The sequence below is a fragment of the Bos indicus genome, chromosome 11, assembly GCF_029378745.1.
Source record: "Bos indicus isolate NIAB-ARS_2022 breed Sahiwal x Tharparkar chromosome 11, NIAB-ARS_B.indTharparkar_mat_pri_1.0, whole genome shotgun sequence".
Taxonomy (NCBI): Eukaryota; Metazoa; Chordata; class Mammalia; order Artiodactyla; family Bovidae; genus Bos; species Bos indicus.
Genome location: NC_091770.1, coordinates 3,535,582 through 3,560,760, shown reverse-complemented (window position 1 = coordinate 3,560,760; position 25,179 = coordinate 3,535,582). Strand labels below are relative to the sequence as shown.

Below are 25,179 nucleotides of genomic sequence, written 5' to 3'. Positions count from 1 at the left end.
CCCCCAGGAAGCCACGGTAACTCTAAAACCATGGTGATGACATTCCCACGTGCCCTGTGGTATCATCCACGCACTCCAGAGTGCCAGGGAGGAAAGTGGAGCACCGTGATGTTGGAACCACCTCAGGGAAGCTTTGGGAAAATGCAAGTTCCCAGGCCCACCCAGACCCCTCCTGGGCTGGGGTCTGGAAATGTGCATTTGACCCTTGCCCCAGGTGGTTCTGAGGCAGCTCCTCTCTGGACTGACCTTGGGATCCCGGGGGTCCCCTTTAGGAAGGTGCTCTGTCCACTTCACTAACTGCATTTGTGCAGATGTTCTAAAGCCTCACTTCCGAGCACTGGGGTCCTGCCTCCCACTGAAAACCACCAACCTGGGAATCACTGCAGTTATGTCAGCCAAGACTGAGTGGAAGAAATAGCTTAGGGTGCTTTCTACTTTCATTTTCAGGATTTTTGGAGGGTTAGAATTTATAGGTGGTACTGGAGATCTTTTCTTTGGGTCCACCTGTCTCCTCCCCCATGCCAACTCCCCACCATGCCCACTAGGCCTGCAGAGCTGCTCCTGTGCCCCAGAGGACACCCTGGGTTGCCTTTCTGGTTGCACCTCAACTTATCAAATGCAAGATCAGTTTCTCACTGACAGGGCTTTGGACATTCCCAACCAGCAACACTCATCATCACTGGGTTTGAATTAGTTTGTGAACATAGTATTTTCTAGTGACCGGGAGAGGGGCTCCACATACCCCAGCTGTGAAGATGACACGGTGGGCAAACAGAATGCCCCAGAAGAGGGCACCAGAGCAGGCTCCCAGGGAAGCCCCCAGCTGCCCACCCAGGGCTGCAGACCACCCTGCCTACCTACAAGCCCCACTCTGAGGTCCCCGACTTTCCCTGCAGAATGAAACCCACACATGGTCTCAGCAGGCCTGATCCCTGCCTGAGACCAAGTCCTTTTCCATAGCCCTAAGCAGCCCCCTCTCTAGGGCTGACCCTGAGGCCCCACGGAGTCAGCCTCTCTCTCCTCCCTGGGGAGGGACCGGGCGTGCTGTGACCCCAGAACTTCCCCTCTTTGGGGGCAGTTTCTCTTCGTACTTACTCCTCTTTCTTGGGGTTCTCCTTTTTCTCTTCCTTTTTCTCTTTCTCCTCCTTTTTCGCCTTGTCACTGGATGACACAGGGTGACACTTAGCAATTTTCATATACCATGGGGAGAGGGCAGGCCGCAGTGACCGAAGGAGAGGGCGTGGTGCAGGAAACTCATCTTTCCAGCACGTTGGGGTGAAGCGAGCTTACTGATTTCAATAATAGTAATGTCAGGAAGCTGATGCACAGAGAGGTCAGGTAACTTGCCCAAGGTCACAAAGCTCTTAGGTAGCTGAGTTGGGATACAAATGCTCTTAACTAGTATATATATTAAATGTATTGCATGTATGTGGTGCTAGCGGTAAAGAACCTGCCTGCCAATGCAGGATTTATAAGAGATGTGGGTTTGATCCCTGGTTTGGGAAGATCCCCTGGAGAGGGAAAAGGCAATCCATGCCAGTATTCTTGCCTGGAGAATCGGGGAGCCAGTCCATGGGGTCACAAAGAGTCAGACATGAGTGAAGCGACTTAGCATGTATGTATGTATGTATGTATCTATTTATCTACCCATCTATATTCTCAATACATAGACCTAGAGAAAACTTGGAGGTATATTTGCCGATATGTGAAGAGGGGCTTCTCTGATACTGGGGTTCAATTATTAACATAGAGTATACTTTTGTGGCTGTGTGCCATTCATGGGTGCTTTTCTGTGTCCCAAGTTTTTGACAATGAGCATATTAATAAATTGAGTAGAAACAAAAAGTTATAATTGGTAAATGAGAAGAGCCAGGACAGTCAGTCACCCCATCCTCTGTTCTGAATCTACTGATCTTTCAGCAGCTTAAGTCTTAATGCCAAAACACCAGCAGAGGGAGCTGCCCACAAGCTTATTGGGCACACTCAGCCCTGCTGGGAGTTTAATTACACCAGGCTCTGCCACCCTTGTTCAGGATTTGTGGCCTGGGTTACAAGCTTTGGCCTTTCCTCTGGCTACCAACCTGCTGAGGCCTAGGGAAGACCCCGTGCCATCCAGCTGTGTCCCAGAATGCAACCAGCACTGACCCAGGGGACCTGCACAGAGCTACGAATCGATGGTGGCTTTGACTGAGAACAATTTGATCAGGAGAAAGAAAATTTCAGAAGCCATGGACTAAGCGAAATGCCATAAATGTGGTGGAAGAGTGGGGGAAGGTGTCCATAAGAATTACTTCTGTATCTTTGTGCCCAGGTGGCCCCATTTGGGAACAGTTCCGTTTTGTCCTTTGGTCCTTGGACCCATGGTACGAGCCCATCTGAAAAGATTTATCAGAGCCTGATGCAGCCAACTGCACCCACCCCCATCCTTGCCCACATCCTAGCCCCAGGTCGGAGAAGCCTGGAGACCCACCCACAGGACCTCCGCCCAGTCCAGTATCCTGAGCCTTTACTCAACTGCAGGACTTTCAAGGGTGTTTGATGTCAGGTTTGCCTTGACATCAAGCATTTCGAAACAGCTATCATTTTGCATATTAAATCATTTTGTTTTTCTGACATTTGGGTCTCTGGATTTGATGTCCCAATTTATGTAAACAAAATGCAACTGAGGGGGAGGAATGCATTAGGAGTTTGAGATCAGGTCAACTCTTTGTGACCCCATAGACTGCAGCCCACCAGACTCCTCTGTCCATGGAATTCTCTAGGCAAGAATGCTGAAATGGGTTGCTATTCCCTTCTCCAGGGGGATCTTCCCGATCCAGGGGCTGAACCTGGATTTCTTGCATTGTAGGCATTATTACTGTCTGAGCCACCTGGGAAGCCCTTCTTGTTTTCACTTCAAGGGAGAAATGGATTAAGAGTTTGGGATTAGCAGATGTAAACTATTATATATAGCATGGATAAAGAACAACTGCATAGAACAGGAACCTATAATCAATCTCCTGTGATAAACCACAATGGAAAGGAGTCTGAAAAAGAATATATAAATATATAAGACTGAATCGCTCTGCTGTATACCAGAAATTAACACAACATTGTAAACTTATTTCAATTAAAAAAATAAATTTAAAAGACAACAAAAACAAAACAAAAAACCCAATGCAACTAATGTTCAAGGAGGAAAACAGAAACAAAAATTCTATCAGAACAAAGGGAAATAATCAGAAAAAGCCTTGGCATAGTTCTCTGTCAACTGGAAGTCAAGAAATTGGCATTGTTTGCTGATATTGTCCTCCTAGGCTCCAACTGAGACCCCCCCCTTCCCTACTTATCCCCATGGTGTTCCATAAAGGAAGGCTGGAGAATGGGGCACACATGTGCATGTGTTCACACATGTAAATGGCCCCACCACATACACACTCCCTGTTTGGGCTTTTGGATGGCATTGCCAGAATCACACATCAAACTTCTCTGCCAGCTCAGCATCAGGTGGTAGGAAACAATTGCAGTGGGCCAGGGTTTCAAGAGGTTGTTCTCTGGAAATATTTAAATTTCCTTTTTCCACTGATTACATCCTGATCACATCCTCCAAAGAGGCCCAAATTAGCCTTAAGACAAGAGCGTTCCCCTGGCACACAGGAGCTTGAGGACGTAGAATGAAAAGTACATTCTTATCATGAAGGAGAAGATCCACTGCTCAGTAAAGGGACTCCAGCTTTGCACCTTCAGATACATAGCAACAGAGGGTGCTGGCACTGAAAATGTTTACCCATCCAACTCCTTCGCTTTATAAATAAGAACAGTGCGAGACACAGAAAAGAGGACCTGCCCAAGGAAGTCTCACCGAATAGGTCCCTCCCCACATTTGTCCATGGGGACGGGTTTCCAATGCCAGGAGCAGGGTTCTAGCAGGGTCTGGGGGTGTGGCAGAAGCAGCAGGACTAAGGAGGGAGTCACAGCTGGCGTGTCTACAGGAGGAGGGCGGCGGTGGGGAGTGGGAGGGGGCAGAGGTACTCACTCCTTCTCCGAGTTGTTGCAGGTGTTGGTGTTGTTTCTGGCCAGGGGCCAGGCACTGCGGGAAGGCAAAGAGAATCTGAACTCGGTCCACTTGCTGGGGACCCCTTGCCCTCCGGCAGTTATTCTGGGACTCCCATCCCCTGTCTCCTGGGCCTTTCCACGCAGTTTTAACACAGGGAATTGTTATCGTTGGGGACAAACTTCTTTTGTGTGTGTGACCAGTTTGTGCTGGTGAATGCCTCAGAGTAGAGGAGAGGATGGACACTTGGGTAATGTGAGGATTCTGAATAAATGGGGAGTGCCTCTTTGAATCCCATCCAGCACCCTGGCCTCAATTCCTCTTGCATTTTAGCACATGCCAGGCAGTGCACCAGACGCTACGGAGGGCACGTAGGCCACCCAGCATGGTGCCCGCCCTCGGGTGCTTCTGGGGGAACAGGCTGAGCGCCTTGGGCCAAGGTGGACAGAGTTAGCAGCAGCAGCAGCACTTTTAGAGGGTGGGCAGGGATGAGGTTCTCACAGGGCCCCTCCCTCAGACACCCCATCACAGGGGTCGCTTCCGATTCTTAGGGCAAAAAATAGACTGAGGGCAGAGCTGCCCCAGGGTTCAGCCCATCCTCCCCACCCCGGTCCCCAACATTCACCTTAAAACTTCAGGGCCCACTACCCAGATCTATGTGAGAATCTTGTAGAAGGCGGGGATTGGTTTTGCACCCAGCGATGTTTATTTAAAGCTGGACTGGCCAGTTCTTGATGGTGTTCTTTAGGAAAAGGCGTGATCCTTGTGAGCTCAACTGCCAGTTCACGTGTGTGACAGCTGGTTTAAGAAAGCCAGCCTGGCCTCACAGGGCTGGAGGGCGGCTTGCCTGTCTGTGGTCACTGCAGACCAGTGACAGGACAGGAGGTCTGCGGGCCAAAGCCAGTGCCTGGGCCACTCCAGACTGACTCTAGCACCTCTCCTCTGATGTCGAACATCCGGCCAAATACTTTTTTTGGTACTTCTGCCCATGCCTCCCTCCCTCCATTCAGAATGTGGCTCTAATTGCTTTTTTGGGGATTAATTTATCACCTGAAAACCCCCCGAGAAATCAAAGCTGTGCTATTACAAAGAAAAGTTTAGGTGTCTGGGGTGCAGTGGCATGTGTTTGCCACACCCCTGTGCCCATAATCTCATTGGGCCCAACCCGTAGGAGAACTAAGACCCATTTCTGCATACATTTTGCTTTGCTAATAGGACTTGGCCTTGGAAATTCAAGGTCTTCTTCCACAAGGAAGCCTCCCTGACTACTCTGCTCCCATCCTGCACCATTGCATTCACCTGCCCACTCTGAACCTTCCAGTGAGTTAACCAGGCATTGGTGGCAAGTTGGGGCCTGGCCCTGATGGGGTCCTAGCTCAACCCTCCACTTATCTGGTCACACAGGGAAATGGACACAGTCTAGTGTTCGTCTCCATGAATCTCAAGTTGCAGAGAAGACAGTTTGATCAGTTAAGCCAAGGAAGTCTTTGCTTGCCCAAAAGGAACTGAACCAGTTTGTTGACTTGCTAACAAACCTCCTTCCCTCCCTACCCCTTCTCTGCTCCCTGCACCCTACCTCCCTGCCACACACCACCTTTGCCCTACCCGGCTTCTCCAAGTTCCCTTCTTCCTTGGCCTGCATCCCTCCTCTCTGGCTCAGCAGTGAACAGCACGTGTGCCTTGTGGTCCTAGAGCTCCCTCACAGGGATGCTCAGCTCTGGGAACCTGCACGTGTCCCAGCGCTCAGGCCCTCCACAGCACCCTTCTCACAGCCCAGCAGACCAAGGGTTTGTTGTCCAAACTCGTGTGAAACAGTAGCCCGGAAACGCTGCTCCACTGGACCTCTGCCTCTCAGCCAGCAATTCTCATGCCTTCCTCAGCAGGGAAGACTCGTGCAGACCTCCTAATGTCACTAGCAAGACATTTCTTTGAACTGTCATATTTTATCTTAAGCATGCTTGTGTATCTCGCACATTTCACAATGTACTGCATAACCTGTAATAAAAATATACCCCACCCTACCCCCCAATCTGGAAATAAAGCTGAAGCTCTGAGAAGATCCATCCTGTTTTCCCCAAAGCTTCAGAGCCTTCAGTCCCCAGGGGCTTTCTCTGCCTGTTTGAGGTGCCACATCTGAGCCTTTCTGTTCCTTTAACTCAAAAACAGCATTTTCTCTATCAAATTACATAGGGACTGTCGGTTCTGCAACAACCATGCTTCTTTTCACCCTTATTTTTATGTCTTTTAAATCCTGACATGACCTAGAGAATTCAGCTTAGAGATCTTGTCCAAGCCCCCCTTTCCCTTAAAGTGGGTTCTGAGCAAGTGTCCTCCCATTTGTGAGGCTGAGAGGAGGTCTGCTCCCCCCGCAGGCTTACTTCTCCTACTGCTACAGGGTCCTAAAGAGACCTTCTGCTGTTAATCGACACCTGATTCAATCCGTGGTGGCTCAGTGGTCTCCCACTGACCAGAAGCTGGGTGCTTCTCAAGAGCACTAGAGAGGAGGGAGAGGGGAGGCAGCAGCTCTGTGTGGGGTGGGGGAGCAGGGGATATCAGTCTAGCCCCTGCAAACTTCTCTGCGTGCCTGCACCCCACAGCACCAGCCACAAGCTCCCCGCTGGGTAGGGGGCCAGGCAAGGTGCTCAGAGCCCTTGTTCTGCAGACCCTTCTCCTAATGAAAAGCAAACACTCTCCCTATCCCCCCCAGGCCCACCTATCGTCCCCTCATTGTTCTCAACCTAACCTGGGGTTGGAAGGTTCCCCTTGAAAGTTCTAACCAACCTTCAGATCTTTTCCCCAGAAGAATGCACCTATACCCATCCATAAAATTGTGGGTACTATGTAGGTACTCCCCGAGGCTCGTGGTACAAAAGCCTCAGTTTTCTAGCAAGAGAGGTCACAGAGCAGTGTAGGATGAGGGTCCTTTGATGGAGAGACTGGTGAGGCCAATGTCCTGCAGGTGCGATTCTGAAGACACCAGCAGCAGGGGGTGCTAGGGGGGCTCTGCGGAGGACAGGGTCAGAGCTCAGTTGAGGCTGGGGCCTCAGGTTAAAGGGCTTCATCTCCTGCAGGGCTTCTTGAAGTCTGATGGAGATGGTTAGAGCATGCAGTCTAACCCCAGAACAGACCCTTTCTTCAGGGAATACCTGGGCATCGACGTTCCAGGCCACATGCTGGGTTAATCCACACTGGCCCACACGAGCAGCAAGCGCTTCCAGCCCCATGTGGTACAGGTGGCCCCCTCTCCCTTACCTTCTCCCTCTGTCTGGTGGCTCCTGGCTGCCCACATTGAACTGGACATGGCTTTCTCGGCTAGACACCTCTTGGAGCTCAGCTCCGCGGAAACGCTCCAGGAAAGAGTCGGGCCTCTGGTCCTCCTGGTGTAAGTGCCTGGCGCTCCAGGCACGGAGCGAGATGATGAGGCGTGACAACCTGGAAGGATACAGGTGGGCAGCCAGGACGTAGTAGAAGGAGGCGGAAGCCCCCTCCCAGAGGGTGGGGCAGGGGCAGTGATGCAGGCAGGACAGGATCCCCCGGCAGGCGGCAGGCTCAGGTTTGACCCCACCCCTGCCCCCCACTCCCCAGAACCGCTTCTTCCTCCTTCCTCTGCCACCTGGGATGGAGCTTCCTCCATAAGGGATACTATTTTCATTGTGGCTTTGTCACTTTAATGCCTGGACTCCATCAAAGGCATGATCCTTCCACTGGGGCCTTAGCAAGTTTTTCTGCTCATTTTTCCTTTTGCCCCATGTAGAGCTCTTTGTTATGACTGGTAAGCAGAGGAACAGTAAAAAAAAAAATACAATTTCCAAATAGGGATAAAATTCAGAGCCAGTTTAATGGAGCAAGCACCCAGATACAACCTAGGTTTTTTCCCCAACCCTTGTCCTATGAATTGCTGTCCATACAAACTTTTGTTTTGTCTCCAGGCCTGTGGAGAAGTCCCTCTGCAATGTGCACTGACCTCTGTCTTGGAGCAGATCCGGTCCAGGCCTCAGGCACCTGAACCCAGGCAGCCCGCATGCCTAGAGCGCATCTAAGCTCCAGCTTTCCCTGTAAAACCTTCCCTCAGCCCCATCTGGTACAGGTGGCCCCGTCTCCCTTACCTTCTCCCTCTGTCTGGTGGCTCCTGGCTGCCCACATTGAACTGGACATGGCTTTCTCGGCTGGACACCTCTGAACTGCCTCTCCTGCCCCTTTATTCTCCAAATCTGCAACCCCATCCTCATCACCATTTCTTCCTAAGACTTATCTTCTTTCTGCCTCTGTCTCCTTATTCCCAAGCTGAGGGCAGAAACCAGTCACTTACCTGGTGGGACCCTGGCTGGTGAAGGAGCTTTGCCTGGATTCAGCCAGTCCTCTAGTCTCCATGGCAATGCCTTCCTGCAGTTCTGACGATGTCTCCTCGCATGGCAAGTGGGTCCTAGGAAATCAAATATGCAGCAAGCAAAATTGATTTCCAGCTCATCCAACTCTTGGACATGTTGAGGATCGAGATGGCCAGATGCTCTGCTTAAAGAGGAATGCCACTGTCAGAGATCCTCACCCCAGAGCTCCACCCTTCAGTTCATGCTCCAGCAGATCCTGGCTTTTAGGATAATGTGGCCTTTACTTTATGGCAAGGAGGCCACTGCCCATAGCCTAGGCGAAAGGGGCCAGCCAGCAGTAAGTGGTCCTTACTAGAGCACCGAGGGCAGGGAGTTGGGGTGGGGGAGGTACTGTGCCTGCCTCTAGAGCCAGAGCAGTTGTTTCCACATGAGGATTCCAGAACAAGGATTTTGGTTCACACACATCTCTGCATGCTGAAACCCTTTCTCCTAAAGCCAGATCAAGTGCCGCCTCCTTCAGGAGGTCTTCCCTTGCCCTCTGTCCCAGTGTGTATGTGCTGCAGGAAACCACTGATTAAGAGGAGGGTCCTGAAATATTGTAATGAATTGGCTTCATATTTGTATAGTGCTTTCAAATGAAAGTCCACTTCTGCTGTGCCCTTTTGCCAAGGTAGGGGCGGAGGACCTTCCCTTGAGCAATTCAGGGCAAAAAGTCTGAGCATTAGCAGAGCCTAGTGTTTCTTGAATTTCCTGGAATAAGAGCTCTCTGCTGGGGCCTGTTTTCATTTCTTTCCCTTTAAAACTTCCTGGGGCTGAAGTCTGATCAGCCTGATTAAAAGCCATCCAGGCACTGGCCTCTAAGGATTTGCACTTCATCCTTTGAGTCTTGAAGAGCCCAAGCAAGACAAATTAATTCGATCACATGACCTATTCCAACCTAATCAGCCTTCTTAACAAGGTGGCAACACGGTTGAAGAAGTAAGCAGGAATTACTGTCAGGGTAAACGCTCTGTGTCTCCCTAGTGAGTGATCAGAAGTCAGAATTCCACAACCCAGCCGCCAAGCTGCTGCCTCTTCCTTTCTGCAACAGCCCTGCTGTTTCCAGCACAGGGCGGGGGGTGGGGGTGGGGGGCTCACTACCACACCTTGGCTCCTCCAGGCAGTCCCTGCTCAGCCCTGATGGCCAGCAGGTTCTTCTCTCCCTCAGCTTCCCCATATCGAGGATACTTTTTTTTTTTTTTTTACTGAAAACACACAGAGTGACACATAAAGTACCTGCCATTTATTGACTGCTTACTGTACGTCAGCCACTTACATTTTATCACTTAAATCATATAACAATGTTATAAGGGACGAAACAGGTTCAGGGAGATTAAGTAACTTTCCCAAGGTCACGTAGCCAACTGGAAAAACTGAGATTTGAATGCCATGCCATCCCATTTCAAAGCCTGCTGTCACCCATTCATGAATCTGCCTTCTGTATTTTCTAATTAAAGCAAAAGTTGAATAGGACATGGCTGAGGCAGATGGTGACTGAAGCTATGAAATTAAAAGACGCTTGCTAAGCTTGCTAAGGAATAGCTATGACCAACCTAGACAGCATATTAAAAAGCAGAGACATTACTTTGCCAACAAAGGTCCATCTAGTCAAAGCCAGGGTTTTTCCAGTAGTCATGTATGGATGTGAGAGTTGGGCTATAAAGAATGCTGAGCACCGAAGAACTGATGCTTTTGAAGTATGGTGTTGGAGAAGACTCTTGAGTGTCCCTTAGACTTCAAGGAGATCAAACCAGTCCATCCTAAAGGAAATTAGTCCTGAATATTCATTGGAAGGACTGACGCTGAAGCTGAAACTTCAATACTTTCTCGATTTGATGTGAAGAACTGACTCATTGGAAAAGACCCTGATGCTGGGAAAGACTGAAGGCGTGAGAAGGGGATGACAGAGGATAAGATGGTTGGATGGCATCACTGACTTGATGGACATCAGTTTGAGCAAGCTCCAGGAGTTGGCGATTGACAGGGAGCTTGGCGTGCTGCAGTCCGTGGGGTCACAAAGTCGGACACGACTGAGGGACTAAACTGAACTGAGGACTGAGTTCTGTAGCATGCCACTAGAGACATAATTCTAATTCCCCTAGCTGCACTATGTGGGCATGTTTTTTTTTATTGCCAAAGCACCTAATTAAATTCTCTCTCTAATCTCATAAGAGACCACTCACACCTCAACCTTATACATATAAGAGACCCTATCAGGACTTCCCCTGACAGGGGATAAGAATCCATCTGCCAATACAGGGGACATGGGTTCAGACCATGGTCCAGAAAGATTCCACACACTGCGGAGCAACTAAGCCCATGCACCACAACTGCTGAGCCTGCGTGCTGCAACTAGTTAAGCCTGTGCACCTAGAGCCCATGCTTTGCAACAAGAGAACCAACTGCAATGAGAAGCCTGGACACCGCAACAGAGAGTAGCCCCCACTTGCTGCAACTAGAGAAAGCCTGCACGCCAAAACGAAGACCCAGTGCAACCAAAAATAACATTAATTAATTTAAAGAGAGAGACCCTATCAGAGGCCCTGCTACAAGTAGGAAGCTACAATTCCCTTGCCCTTCTAATATTGTCCACAAAGCTGGGAATGCATGTTCCAAGGCACCGGGTCAGTTACAGGAGGAGGAGGCAGGGGGACAAGTGAATCCATCTCTCCAATCCCTGGTTTCGAGCAGCTGGCATGCCTGGGGGTGGGGAGCTGGAGGTGGGGGCAGCAACTGGCAGCTGGGCTGGAGCTCTGCATGGCCTGTGTGCCCGGAAGATCTGGAGGTGGTCCCCAGGACGAAGCTATTCTGTCCCCACCAGCTCCTCAGGGAGCTCCAGGCACCAGGCAGTCAGCCCAGCATTTCTGCCTAGTCTGGTTTCTGCTAATTGTGTGGGAGCACCTGCTGAGAGCAGATTTACTTGCATCCGCAGCAGAAGACTCCATGTGCATGACATCAGGGTTTGTGGGTGAGTGAGAGGGGCAGAACTCACCCCAGATTTCAAAGCAGGCCTGCAGCTGGCAGCAGTGAGAGCCACTGCATGTGGCCTGGACCTACGGCATCCACTGGAAGGGGAGGCAGCAAAGTGGGGGACCCAGAGGCCTGGGTTTGAGTCCCTACCCCAATGCCTATTAGCTAGGTGTACTGCAGGCTTGTCACTTACCCTCCCTGACTTTAATTTTCCTGGTCTTCGAAAAGGAAACAAAGGAAAAATTGATTTCATAATGACTTGTTCAAACACCCAAGTCCCAAAAGGCACATTTAGTTGTGAGGAACAGGAAGGGTCTTATATGATGTAAGTCCAAGGGACCCAAGGGGCTTTTTTTTCTGGATGCATCTCCTTAATTGTTTCTTGATGCACAAAGTTCTACCCTGATGTCTTTCTTCTAGCTCCAGAATCTCTACCCTTTTTAAACGCCTGGGAGATATCTAAATAATAGCAAATCCAATGAGTTACTCCTCAGAGAAACTGATTTCACAAGGTAGACAGAAGGGGAGATGGGGTGGGAGGAGAGGAAACAAATGTCTGAGGTGACATTTTGAGTCCCCAAGGACACACAGGTACTGCTGAAAGGGAGGACCTTCTGCCAATCACTGCAAGATCAGAGATTCAGAACCTCGAAGGGAAATACAGAGGGTGGAGACTGGGGGCCAGGCCCCGTCCTGCTAGCTGGCTGAGGAGCTAGCTGAGGACTTGACAGGCCTCAGGCTCTATAGAACAAGCAGATCAGGCCAGGACAACCTGACATTGCCTCCCACTCACAGACTCCTTCTCAGTGGTGATGCTACCTCTACAGGAAGAAGCCCTGGGAAGTTGGTAATTAGCAAGAACAAGGACAACTGGTGAAACACAAGAAACTGTTTTGAAAGACAAGGTCATTTTCAACGCGTAAAGCTCATCTTCTGTGTTCATTTATACAGAGGAATTCATGTCCATGAGGTGAGGCTTTTTTGTCACTGGAGGAAGCAGAGGTTCTCATCAGAATGGAAACCGGTAACTAACTTTGTGCTCTGTGGATCTGGTGTCTTCCTCTAGTGACTCTGGGGACATGCGAGTGAACAGAAGTGACCTTTTAGAACAAGGGTGGAGAGTGTGACACATTATTTTTCTTCTCCTCCCAAGCCCCGAGGAACTAGAGTGACGGGCAGGTGCTGCCCCAGCCGCATGTGACCAAGGAACCGAGGTCACTGCATTTTTGCCTTCGGTCCTGGGGAAGCAGGTTGCAAATGGTTTTCTTTTGTGATAATTGCTTTGGGCTCTGCTCAGGAAGCAGCACGAAGAAGTCTCCTCTTCTTTAGGACATGACCCTCTATGCCCAAAAGCTCATCTAAAATAGCTACACCAGGAGATTGCTCTGGGGGTTGAGGTGTCCTTGGTGCTAGCTGCAATTCTCTGCAGCAGGTTCTGAAGTCTTTATTGCATTATCTGCAAAAATATGCCAGGGAGCTCTTAAATAATTGAGTCAATGAAACAGATCTAAATAGAAAGAGCAAAATGCAGGATATTTTTATTTCTGGTCTTTTCAAGGTGTAAATTTAATTTTTTTGTGTTGTTGTTCAAAGGAAACATTTTGATCCTTCCTTATGACTCTTCACAAGCAAAATGATCTCAGTGATTTAAAAGAGAAATGGAAACCGGTCTCTAATTTGGTGAAAGAGCTGGGAAGAGAGATGTCTCAGGGGACAGGAAGATGACATCTTCCCTCTTTGGGGGGCCCTCAGCAAAGGGCCAACCAACACACAGGTTCCCAGCACAGCTGTGTGGTATCACTGAGGATAAAGAGTGATTCATATTTAAGGACACCCGTTTGTAATTATCTCTCCAAAAGCTTTCTAAAAGGATTGGAATTTCAAGGCAAAGATCTGATTTGTTCAGATTCCATTTCCTCCCTCAAAATAGCGATTGGAAACTTTAAAAATTTTATGTGACTGTGTCAAAATCCTTTGCTCAAATAAATCTTACAGGGAAAATTGGTCTGTCCATAGGCAGATATTAGGCTGCTCTGAGAAGCAGGGGAGGGGCCTGGATGCAACTTTCTGGCCCAAGGCTGTACCATTCCCAGCGTGAACTCCTACTCTGAATCCTCAGTGATGCTAAGGAACCATTCTGGAAACTTTTGTTAACCCACTCCTGCCTCTGTGAGCTAATGCTTCTCGTGAAGGAAGCTTTTTTCCTGTCTCTCCTTTTGAGATCTCTCTAGTGTTTCCATGGGATTCTGTACTAATCTGTCAACAACATGCTGTTGGGCATGGCCCCCAGTGGGGCTCAGTGAGACTTGGCTGCTGGTCAGGCTGAGACAACCTGATGTGGACACAGGCAGGAAACAGCCCATCCAGGTGTCAGGGCAGCTGGGGCTATCGGAGGTCAGAGGGGCCAGAAAAGGCTTCAGCCTGGGACACAGAGAAGACCCATGGAGGTGAGCATCTCCAAGACCAGCAGGGAGCGGTGATAAGGGCTTACTGCATGGCAGGGGCTGTGCCATGAGCTTTGCCTTGTTTTAACCTCACTGCTGCTCTCTGAGGTCAGAACTAGCATATTTTGCAGATGAGGAAACTAAGGCTTGGAGCTGTTGATCAGCTTTTCAGAGCCAGTTTTCAAACCTGGCAGAGTGGCCTCAAGCTTGTGCTGTTGGTCACCATGCTGGCCTGGGGATGCAGAGCAGGGGAGGGGGGGCATGGCATCACCCGGGGGAGATGGCAGAGAGGACTGTCCAAGGGCAGCATTTCAGAGCCCCTGCTGTGTGGCGGACCCATTCTCTGAGTGTGCATGGGCTCAACCTGAGCTCACAGAGAAGCTCTGGGAAACCAGAGGCTCTTGAACAGCCTTCAGACCAGATGGGACTTGCTGGCCACCTGCTGAGGCAGAGCCAGGATGCGTCGGGCAGAGCTGGCCCGTGTGGTGGTGGTGTGAGTCGAGCAGGCATTCTGGGCAGGAGCCCCAGCCCACCTGCTGGGCCTGCCTTCTCTTGACTCTCCCACTGGGAGAAGCCAGACAGACCCCAGGGAGCTTGGATCTCAGAGATGCTCTGGCTATGTCCTGCCTGAAGCAAAAGGGAGCAATGGGGAGAAGTTCCATGTTGCTTCACATGCTCCTGATCCTGACAGCCTCTGTCCTTCTCCCTGGGGCCCAAGATCCTAGGAGCCTCATGTCTCCAGGGAGCCTGACTTTCTTGTTGTGTGCCATGCTTGGACCTATTTTTTTTTTTTTTTTAGTTGCAGCACGTGGGATCTGGTTCCCTGATCAGGGATGGAACTCAGGCTCCCTGCATTGAGAACTCGGAGTCTCAGCCACTGGACCACCAGGGAAGTCCCCCTTGGGCCTTTTTTCCATTTTATTGCAACCCTCTTTGAAGCCCCTCTTCAGCCCCTTCTTCAGGGGTTTTGTCAGCTCTGATGTGGGAAAGAAACTATTAATATATACCAAAGTTTGAATAGCAGATAACTGTCCTAACAGTGTTCTTTTCCCTTTTAAATAAGGGCAATGCCTTAAGCTAAAGGAAGGAGCCCTCAGTTATGGAACACAGATATTGATGGTCAGCCAGTTAGCAGGGAGAGATTTGAGTAGGGTGAGAATTTATGATGCCCCTGAGTCATATAAAATTTCCTGGGTCTCAGCACCAACTTGCAAGAGTAGGAGGGAATAAACATCTGTTGGCATGCTTTGAGACTTTCCTTCCTTTGCCTGAACCCCAGAAAGTGGGGATCCAAAGACTGCATAAGTTTGCAGTGATGGGGAAACTACTGTCCATCACTCATAAGCAGAGTTTGCTAAGGACCTGGGACAAAGAACTGGACACACAAAAATGAGATGTGCATCTGAGAGAGGAAGAGACATACACAAGTGGGTGAGGAAAAATGGTGGAGGAGGGCCAGTGCCAGGGATGCAAGGACTGAGGGACTGTCGGTGCGTTTTGGGGCCTTAGATAATGTGCAATTTACATGGGCGGGAGAAGTTTTCAGTGCTATATAAGTGGGACAAAAATAACATTAATATTGGAAATACAGTTTCTCCTGGTTTAACTCAATTGACTGACAATTTAAGAAGCATCAAAAAAATGTAAGTCTGTCTGTACCAAATAGATACTCACATTTCCCAATGCTGCTCCATTTTACAATTGAAGAATCTGAGGCATAGAGGGTTTAGTGCATTTTCCCAGATCTCCCAGTAAGTTAGGAACAGGGCTTGAAGTAGAGGCCCCAGATTTCCAGGTTACTGCCTATGTCGGACATCATCGATGGTGCTGATGGCTTTGCTGGCAGGCATGGCCCCTTCCCCCAAGTCCATGAGCATGACTGAGTCCTGACCCTCCCCTGGAAATGAGGGGCAGGGCACTGGATTGGTACTCCACCCCAGTGCCCAGGACACTGACTGGTGCAGACAGAGCCTGATAAATGTTTGATGTACACAAGGCAAAGTGTGGCACTTTGGGGACGTTTTCACAGTCGTGTTTAATCTGCTGCATTTTAATCTTCATTTTCTTGCCTTCCCAAAGTTATGTAACTTTTGGAGCATTTTCCCACATCTCTAAAATGAGAATAAAAACTACTTCAGTGTGGGTTGGGAGGAGTCATGCAGTTAGAAGGAGTGCTGTGAACAGCCTCCACCCTCCAACCTGTCCTGCCCACAGGCTAAGGCATTCTTTCTCCCTGGTCAAGAGCAGCTATGGGAACAATTTGTTCCAGGCATGAAGTTAAAGCCCATCCTACCTGCTGAGACCGTTTTCAATGCAATCCAGATCTCTGTCCGTGGTCCTGACCGAGGGGTGTGTCCTGGTGCGGTGGGAGTATTGGGTGCTAATCTTGGCCATCTTCTTCCTGTGTCACATTCCACCCCAAGGTGGCTGCTGAAACATGAACATGAACCAGATATGTCGTCAGGACGAGGAAGTAACTGAACACCCAGCTCGTTTGGGAGGGCTGCTCCCCAGACAAGCCCTGGCACACGTCCTCCTCCATCTCTCTCACAACTCCTGCCACAGTGTTTTAGTTGGCTCTCTCTGGGTTCTTCTTCCCATTCAGAAGCACAAAGAAGGTCTTTTACTCCTTTGTATAAGCTGCATGCCAAGAACTGCTCAAAATTAAATGCTGATCAAACAAATGAATGAACTTGGTATCCAATGTAAGAAAGCTAAACCCTCATGATTCTCTTCAATGATGCAGTGTCCCTCTTAACTCTGACTTTGTGGTGGCTCAGTGGTAAAGAATCCACCTGCCAATGCAGGAGACACTGGTTCAATCTCTGATCCATGAAGATTCCCACATACTGTGGAGCAGCTGAGCCCAGGTGCCACAACTACTGAGCCTATACTCTAGAGCCCAGGAGCCGCAGCTGGGCTCACATGCTGCAGATACTAGAGTCCGCACACTAGAGCCTGTGATCTGTAACAGGAGAGGCCACTGCAGTGAGAAACTTGCTCTGCAACCAGGGCAGCTTCATTGCCCTCACAGCAGCGAAGACCCAGCAGAGACAAAAATAAACAATTTTTTAAAAGTAAAAAAAAAAGTCTGACTTTGTCATTTTCCTATATTTATCTTATAATTTTGCTCATTTTATAGCTCCCCCAAATCTTGTTTTAAAACAAAGCATAAAAAGCCTAAATACTTGACATTTATAAAAACTTTTAAACAAGATCTTCAACCTGATACACACTTCATCTCATTTAATCTTCAAAATAAACTCATCAGACACATACAATTTCTGTCTCTATTTAAAGATGACTAAATTGAGATCCCATTGCTGACCATGAATACTCTCCCTTCAGCAAACGGTGGAAGGTACCCCTCTGATCGATGAGAAAACTGACGTGAGTGCACAGCTAGCATGATGAAAACAGCAGACCAGTTGCATGATTTCTGATCAAAATTCTGCAGGAGGAAAATAAATTCCTGAGGATAGTTTTTCTGAGGCAGATGAGCACAGGCTCTCTTGAGCTGCTGCATGGCTTAAGTGTGTCAGAAGTCAGTTGAGACCACTCCAGAGAAAAATGGTGATTTCCAGAAATAGCCCAGTGGCTCACTCCAGAACTAAATTAATTTCATATCCAAAGGAAGGTCGGTGCAAGGACCCCAGAGCACTGCACCAAAGTACCTAACATAGATGTGGTCCGTGCTCATCACATGTTACTCAGGGAGGTGAAGATATTGGCTTAGATAGTCCTGGTTCATCTCTGAGATTTGATAGCTTAAGTCCATGATTTAATTAAAATTTTTATAGTTTTCTCAATAGACAAAAAATGGTTTTGGTTTTTGAAAACGATGTTCATTTATGTAACTTAGTTTCTGGCTGACCACAGGAGATACAAAGAAGTATAAGACAAAGACAGTTCTCAAGGATCTTACAAGTGGGGCAGATGACAGATACCAAAGAGTCCTGCTGGTTGTGTCAAGAGCTTGGATTCTACTCTAAGCCCAGCAGGGACGTGGTCAGATGTGTACAGGTTATTCTGGCTGCAATGGGGAGGATATATTCAGGGAACACGAGCAGCTAAGTGCTGCAGTATCTCAGGCAAGAGACAATCGTTGCCTGGACTAGTTTGTGGTAGTGAATCAAATATAATAAATTTAAAAACTAAATGGATAGGAGCATGGGGACATGGCAACTGATCAAGGATAAATGAGGGAGTCATGCTGCCATGACTGTGAGGGTGCGGGGTTGGTGGTGCTGCCCACTGAGGCAGGGACTGGGGAAGGAGGAGGGCTGAGGAAGAGAGTGATTCTGGTTTGAGATACCTGTGGAAACTGTGATGCCAACAAATGAAACAAGAATCTCCCATTAAAGAAATACATCTATAATTTGAAATCATCCATCCAGCGATTTTTTAACTGAGCCCTGACTGTACTCACTTAAGTGCCAGGCAATACGCTAAGAGCTAGGGTTTTATTAGAAAACAATATGCAGCTTTGTCCTCAAGGAGCTTACAGTGGGATCTAGAGAAACTCTTAAAGAAGTCTGGGACTCTGTCAAAAACCTATCAAAATTACTCTTTGTACATTTCCAGGAAAATTGTTCCAAAGAAAAATGTGATTGCCTCCAGTCTGGACCCTTTCCCTGAACTGCCCTCTCCACCCTGGGCTCAAACCCTGACCTGATGCCACTGAATGGAGGCCGCACTTCTGGACCCTCGTAGACCTGCCCGCTGTGGAGAGCTCCTGCATGGCAGGCACAGAGTAGGTGCTTGTGTAACACTGTCTCCTTTAACCCCCCCAGCAGCCTCCCTTTTCCAATGAAGAAACTGAACAGGTGAGCAGTTTCCCTAATGTTATTGCTTGAGACCTGGGCCAAGATGAACAAAAATCTGATTCCAGAGCCTGATAGCGTAAAGTCTGTGGGTAGAAAAGAACTGGCCCTGCTTTTTGGCCTAAGCAGTAGGGCCCCTGCCTGGGGTCCCATTCTTTAAAGGACCCACTCTGACCACTTTCCAACCACAGCCCATGACCAACGGGACATAGGCTGTGCTCTGGATGCCCTGGACCCCCAAATTCTCTGCCCAGCAGGCTGTGGACCGGCTCTCGAGACTGCTGGGGCCTCTTCCCAGGTCTGTCTTCCTGAGAAGTGTGTCAGTGTTCACGCCCTTAGACTTCCAGGTAGCTCAGGAGGAGCTGTTTGTGCGGGAGGGTTAAATGGAGCTTGGACGTGTGGGGAGAATGCCCACGTGCATGTGTGAAAGTCTCCCCTGTGACTTGGGATAAACCCAAAGGGAAAAGAAGGGGGCAAACCATGGATGGGAGACTGGAGATCAAATCTCCCCATGCTACCATGTTCTGAGGCCACTGTGACACGTGTGCAAACCCAGAAGTGCTAGACTGCAAGCCCTCCTTGGGCAACCCTTGACTGATAGAACCCAGAACCAGGGATAGATATTCCCCTCTTTTGTCCCCTCAGGAAGACAATTCAGACCTATATTCTACAGGGATCTTTGGAGAAGCCCTGGAAGGATCTAACCAGCTGCCCATAGTGGTCATTAGTTTGATAATCTACACTTGGGGTGGTTTCCCCTTTTTTCCTTGTTTTGTCTTCGAAGACTCTTCTTTTCCTTGGAACCACTTTCCCCAAAAAGCTGCCTGCCAGTATGCCCTTACCCAAAATTCTGTGGGTTCTTATGGTGAGAGGAGGGAATTACCTCAACTCAGAGAATGTTTTTCAGTTATTTAGACATGGTAAGTGGGCACTTGACCCAGACCTCTCAAAGGTTAGAAGTAATCTTTTTTAATTCTGTGTTCTTTATCCAGGAGAACAAGGTTGGGTAGGGCAGGGCAAAATGTACATAATTAAAGGAAAATGTTAGTTTAAGATAAATCATAAGATCTTTTCCCCCAATTGTTTCATAAATGTCATAATGGTTGTCTTTTTACAATTACTTAAAAGCATAAGGATCCAAACAAGGTCTATATATTCTGATGGCTTGATGTGTCTCTTTGGTATTTTTAAATCTAAAGTTTCTATGCATTTCTCTTCTTTCTTTTTATGGAAAAAACCAAAACTGCTTGTACTATTGAGTTTCCCACGGTATGGATTTTTGCCAATTCCAATTTTACAATGTTTCCCGTAAATTGGTAGCTGTACTCAGGATGCAGTTAAATTTGGGTTCCATATTTTTTTTGCAAGAATATTCCTTTGGGTGATTTTAGCAGCCATTGGTGATCATTGATTCATTAGGAGTTGCATATTGGTGATATTCTACCATTCCATCTTCATAAGTTAGCTGAAATATTCTTAAAAAAAGAAAATTTGATACTATTTGGCTGCTCAATAGTACGACTCATACAGGAAAGGCAGGTACATGCATGCTAAGTCACTTCAGTCGTGTCCGACTCTTTGAGACTCTATGGACTGTATAGCCTGCCATGCTCCTCTGTCCATCGGATTCTGCAGGCAAGAACACCATCGTGGGTTGCCGTGCCCTCCTCCAGGGGATCTTCCTGACCCAGGGATCAAACCCGCATCTCTTATGTCTCCTGCATAGTCAGGCAGTTTACCACTAGAGCCACATGGCAAGCCCAGGAAAGGCAGAATAAACATTTAATTCAATCCAAGTAATTCCCCAACCACCCAAGTGCTTTCACATCTCTTGGTCCCACAAACTCTAGGAGAACTCACAGATGAGATCATGAAATTAAAATCAGTAATACTGAGGCTCTGTTGAGAATGGAAACCACCATCCAGCCAGGGTCCCCTGAGTGTGGGACACCTGAATATCCATTATTTGTACATCCACAGGAACCTTAAGAGGTAATAGTGAAGCTGATTTTGGAGGTGAGGAAATGCAGGTTAGGGCCTCTCTGACCCTGAAGTCCATGTTGTGGTTTGTTTTATTTTATCACACCCACTGCAGGAGAGTAGAAGTGCACAAATATAATTTTAATTTTCAAGCATGGGAAGAAGATACAGCCTACCAACTACTAGGGTGACCTTGAAGTGGATCCCAGGGGTGAGTGGTTTGTGGTCATCTCCCAAGTCCATGTGTGTTTTCCAGGGCTTGACTGGGGAATTTAGGACATACTGTTTCAGACAATTCCTTTTTTTTTTTAACAGCATCACTAAATCCAACGTGTTTTCTTCCCACTGACACACTTACTGATTCTTTCAGTGTCCTAAACATTGCACCTGGCCCCAAAGAGTATGAAGATGAAGAAAACAGGTCCCTGTCTTTGAAGACACAAAACTGCATAGGGAAACAGGCATGTAAACAGCAGTGGGAGGAGAGAGAGGTGCTGAAATAGAGACAGAGGCATGATGGGAAGCAATGCAGATGGCAGGGGACTAATTCTGTCTTAGGGACCACTGAGGTCTGAGGAGACTTTTTATGTGAGGAGCAATCACCATAATTATTTAACATTATTCAACATCTACCACGTGTGAACCACTGTGCTTGTGCACCTTTAAGAATTTGATTGCCTTTTGTGCATAGCTCTAACTCCCTCCACTCTTCTCGGCTTGGGCATCTAAGTAGGCAGAAATCTAACACAACTTGCCCAGCTGTTCTTGTGTTTTTCTCACTCCTTTATTAACTCCAGAAGACTTAAAGGAGTTAATAAACTTTACTTAAAATATTTTATCCTCCAAAACACCCATTATATACTCATGGTAGGTAATAAAAAATAGGTGGTATAAAGGGAGGAAGATCCAGGTGAGTAACTGCAGTGATAACAATGATAATTACAACAGTATATTTATTAGCCTTTACTCTTTGCCTGGTACTGTTCTTGATAACTTAAGTTGTATTAAACTCATTTGATCCTCCTAACACTTCTGTGAATGAGTCATGCTGAACATTTACGTCCTATTTAAGAACGGAGGGGAATTTATGAGGGAGAGAGCAAGTACGCCACAAAGGAAGTCAAAACGTGTAAAGCTCTATTTTTTAAATTGAAATGTGCTTCTGAAAAAAAATCTTGGTCCCCACTTGTGATGACTAACTTCTCATACTAAAAAAATATTGTCCATGTCCTGTCCTCTTTTTTATTTTGGCTTAAACATGAAAACCAGTCCTGGTTCCATGTATGTCAACTGACACATTGTCATTTTCCAAAACCTGGACGTAGCACGCCAACAGAGAGGTGTGAGGCCTCTGTGAATGATCACTGTCCTGGGTAATGACTCCTGTTCAATCAGGGTCTGGCAGGTCCGATCAGTGAGGCACTAAGCTTGGACACAAACCCACGCCAAGCAGATGGGAATCCCCATCAGAGGAGAGCCCTGCACTCGTGCTGGGCTCGCACACTTAGCCCAGGCTTCCATTTTCTCCAGCTAGGATGGACCATTTTTACCACTTGGGGTCTTTGATCTTCTCAGAAGTAACCTGCCTCTGGCCTTCAGCCATTTCAAGCCTCCACAACTCAACTTACCTAGCATCACTCTGGGCAAAAAGCACTCAGCTAATTCTCAGTAAGTGTGAGGTTGGGCAGGCTCATTTTGTCAAATTAAACTCCTAAGATAAGTTAGTAACTCCCACAAAGTCTGCACACCTTGGAACTTTTATCTAAAGTACACTTCTAATTGCCTTTCCCTTCTTTCCTATTTCATCTGAGAACTTCAGGGTAGAAGGGAAAATCTCTAACGCTGAGCCACTGAATCACTCAGACGTGTGAGCCAGCCACAGAACAAACACAGGGACCAGAGCAGACATTAGTACATGAACTCAATGATAAGGGTTTTGTGTTTTCAAGCAGCTTCCTGAGTAAAATATCTTTTGTTTGCAACAAATGACATTGGAAAGACAATATAGGTGGTCATGTGTACTGTACTAAGAGAAGGGAGAGCTGGAGTCTCTTCTCAGCTCAGCCTTCAATTTGGGCATGTGACCTAGCACTTTAGTTTCTTCATCTAATAATGGGACATAGACTATGGCACATAGATGAAGTCTTCCACAGAAACCCAATTAAAAAAACATTCACTTGTAGTGTTCTGTTTAAATGTTTGATAATTTTTATAAAGACAATCAGTGGGATATAACTTAATTTTGACCATAATATCCAAATAATAAAGTTAGGTATGGAACACATCATACCAACCAAAGCTATCTCTATTCATTTGGGGTTTTAAAATATTTAAATATACATTTTAAAAAAACCCTTAAAATGCAGGTAGAATACCTTTGGGAACTCTGTGGAACAGAGGTACAAACCAAGACCCAGGAGATTATTAAAGGGCCTTCTGTTTCAGAATTTCCATGATGGGACAAAACTCTACAGTGCAAATATTGTACCTGATAGTCCTCTCCTATTTTCTATGAATGTGATCCTATATGAAGGAGATAAAAATATTCCAGAGTTTCAAAAACAGAAAGGGGAAGCAACTATATAATGTCAATATTCTCTGGACATGGCACAAGTATAAACAACTTAAATATCAGAACTTAACGTAAGACGATGAAAATTATATTAATAGGCAAAGATTTTAATAACAAAATACTAGCAAACCAAACGGAGAAGGCAATGGCACCCCACTCCAGTACTCTTGCCTGGAAAATCCCATGGACGGAGGAGCCTGGTGGGCTGCAGTCCATGGGGTCACTAGGAGTCAGACATGACTGAGCGACTTCACTTTCACTTTTCACTTTCATGCATTGGAGAAGGAAATGGCAACCCACTCCAGTGTTCTTGCCTGGAGAATCCCAGGGACGGGGGAGCCTGGTGGGTGGCCATCTATGGGGTCGCATAGAGTCAGACACGACTGAAGTGACTTAGCAGCAGCAGCAGCAGCAAACCAAATCTAATAATACATAAAAAGTATCCTATTCTATGGTCAAGTGATACTTATTCTAGGAATGCAAAGTTGGCTTATCATCCAAAATTAGTTAGCTTAGTATATTATATTGGGCTTCCTGGGTAGCTCAGCTGGTAAAGAATCCACCTGCAATGCAGGAGACCTGGGTTCAATTCCTGGGTCGGGAAGTTCCCCTGGAGAAGGGATAGGCTACCCACTCCAGTATGCTTGCCTAGAGAATCCCCATGCACAGAGGAGCCTGGTAGGCTATAGTCCATGGGGTCACAAAGGGTTGGCTGCAACTAAGCACAACAACACACAGTACACCGTATTAATAGGTTAAAGGGTAAAAACATGTTCATCTCAATGGGCACAAGAAAAGCATTTGACAAAATCCAACATATTTTCATGTTAAAACTGTCAATAAACTAGGACTAGAAGGAAATGTCCTCAATCTGATTAAGGGCATATACGATCAACTCATTTTCAACGATGGTCCCAAGATAACTCAATGAGGGAAAGAATAAATGGTATTTTCATCAAATGTTGCTGGTATGTAAAAGAATACATACCATTCATAAAAATTAACTCAAAATAGGTCATAGACTTAAATATAAGAGCTAAAACTATAAAGTTTCTAGAGGAAGACAGAGGAATTTGGGTTAGACAGTGGTTCCTTAGATATGACATCAGAAGTATAATGGACTAAAAAAAAAGATTGGGCTTCATAAAAAATAAATAAAACCTTTGTGCATCAAAGGACACCATCAAGAAGTAAAAAGGCAACCCACAGAATGGAAAAAATAATTTAAAATTATATATTGTAAGGGCCTTGTACCCAAAATATGTAAAGAACTATTATTACAACTCAATATTAAAAAGACAAGTAACCCAATTAAATAATGGGCAAAGGACTTGAATACATATTTCACTAAGGAGATACACAAATGTCCAACAAGCACATGAAGAAATGCTTAATATAGTTATTTATAGAGAAATGTAAGTCAAAATCATGATGAGGTATCACTCCACACTGCCTAAAAGGGCTATCATTAAGAAATAAACAGACAATAGCAAGTGTTGGTAAGGATGTGGAGAAGCTGGAGTCTTCACATGCTGCTGGTAGGAATGCTATAAATGGTGTAGCCTCTTTGGAAACTGGGCAATTCCTCAAGATGCTGAAAATAGTCATCATAAGACCCGGAATTCTGCTCACAGGCAGATACCTAACAAAAATATATGTCCGCACAACTTGTATTTCAATGTTCACAGCAGCATTATTCATAACAGTCCCCAAATGGAAACAACCTAAATGTCCATCACCTGATAACTAGATAAACAAAATAAGGTGTTTCTACATAATGTTATTCAGGTGGAATTTGCTACAACACGGATGAACCTTGAAAACATTATGCTAAGTAAGCAAGCCAGACACAAAATGCCACATATCGTATAATTCAATTTGTATGAAATGTCCAGAATAGGCAAATCCATAGAGATAGAAAATAGATTAGTGGCTGCCAGGAACAAGGATGGGAGGGGAGTTAGAAAAGAAAATGTCTGATAATGGGTGC

The 25,179-nt window shown here is 46.9% G+C and overlaps 1 protein-coding gene across 6 annotated transcripts in view; it reads right to left on the bottom strand.

Annotated features, from left to right (window-relative positions):
• Positions 1-25,179, bottom strand: part of CNGA3 (cyclic nucleotide gated channel subunit alpha 3) — a 37,676-nt gene that overhangs the window by 6,406 nt on the left and 6,091 nt on the right. For 4 of the 6 annotated variants that reach the window (XM_019969755.2, XM_070798254.1, XM_070798253.1 and 1 more), the window contains 5 exons: positions 16,108-16,244; positions 8,343-8,456; positions 7,286-7,465; positions 4,016-4,069; positions 1,096-1,161 (listed from right to left, as the gene is read on the bottom strand). In XM_019969755.2, coding sequence (XP_019825314.2) covers positions 1,096-1,161; positions 4,016-4,069; positions 7,286-7,465; positions 8,343-8,456; positions 16,108-16,208 — 515 coding nt within the window. In that variant the 5' untranslated portion in view covers positions 16,209-16,244. Of the gene's footprint in view, positions 1-1,095; positions 1,162-4,015; positions 4,070-7,285; positions 7,466-8,342; positions 8,457-15,488; positions 15,926-16,107; positions 16,245-25,179 lie in introns of those variants that run through there. The other 2 variants (XM_070798257.1, XM_070798256.1) reach the window with 2 other exon arrangements.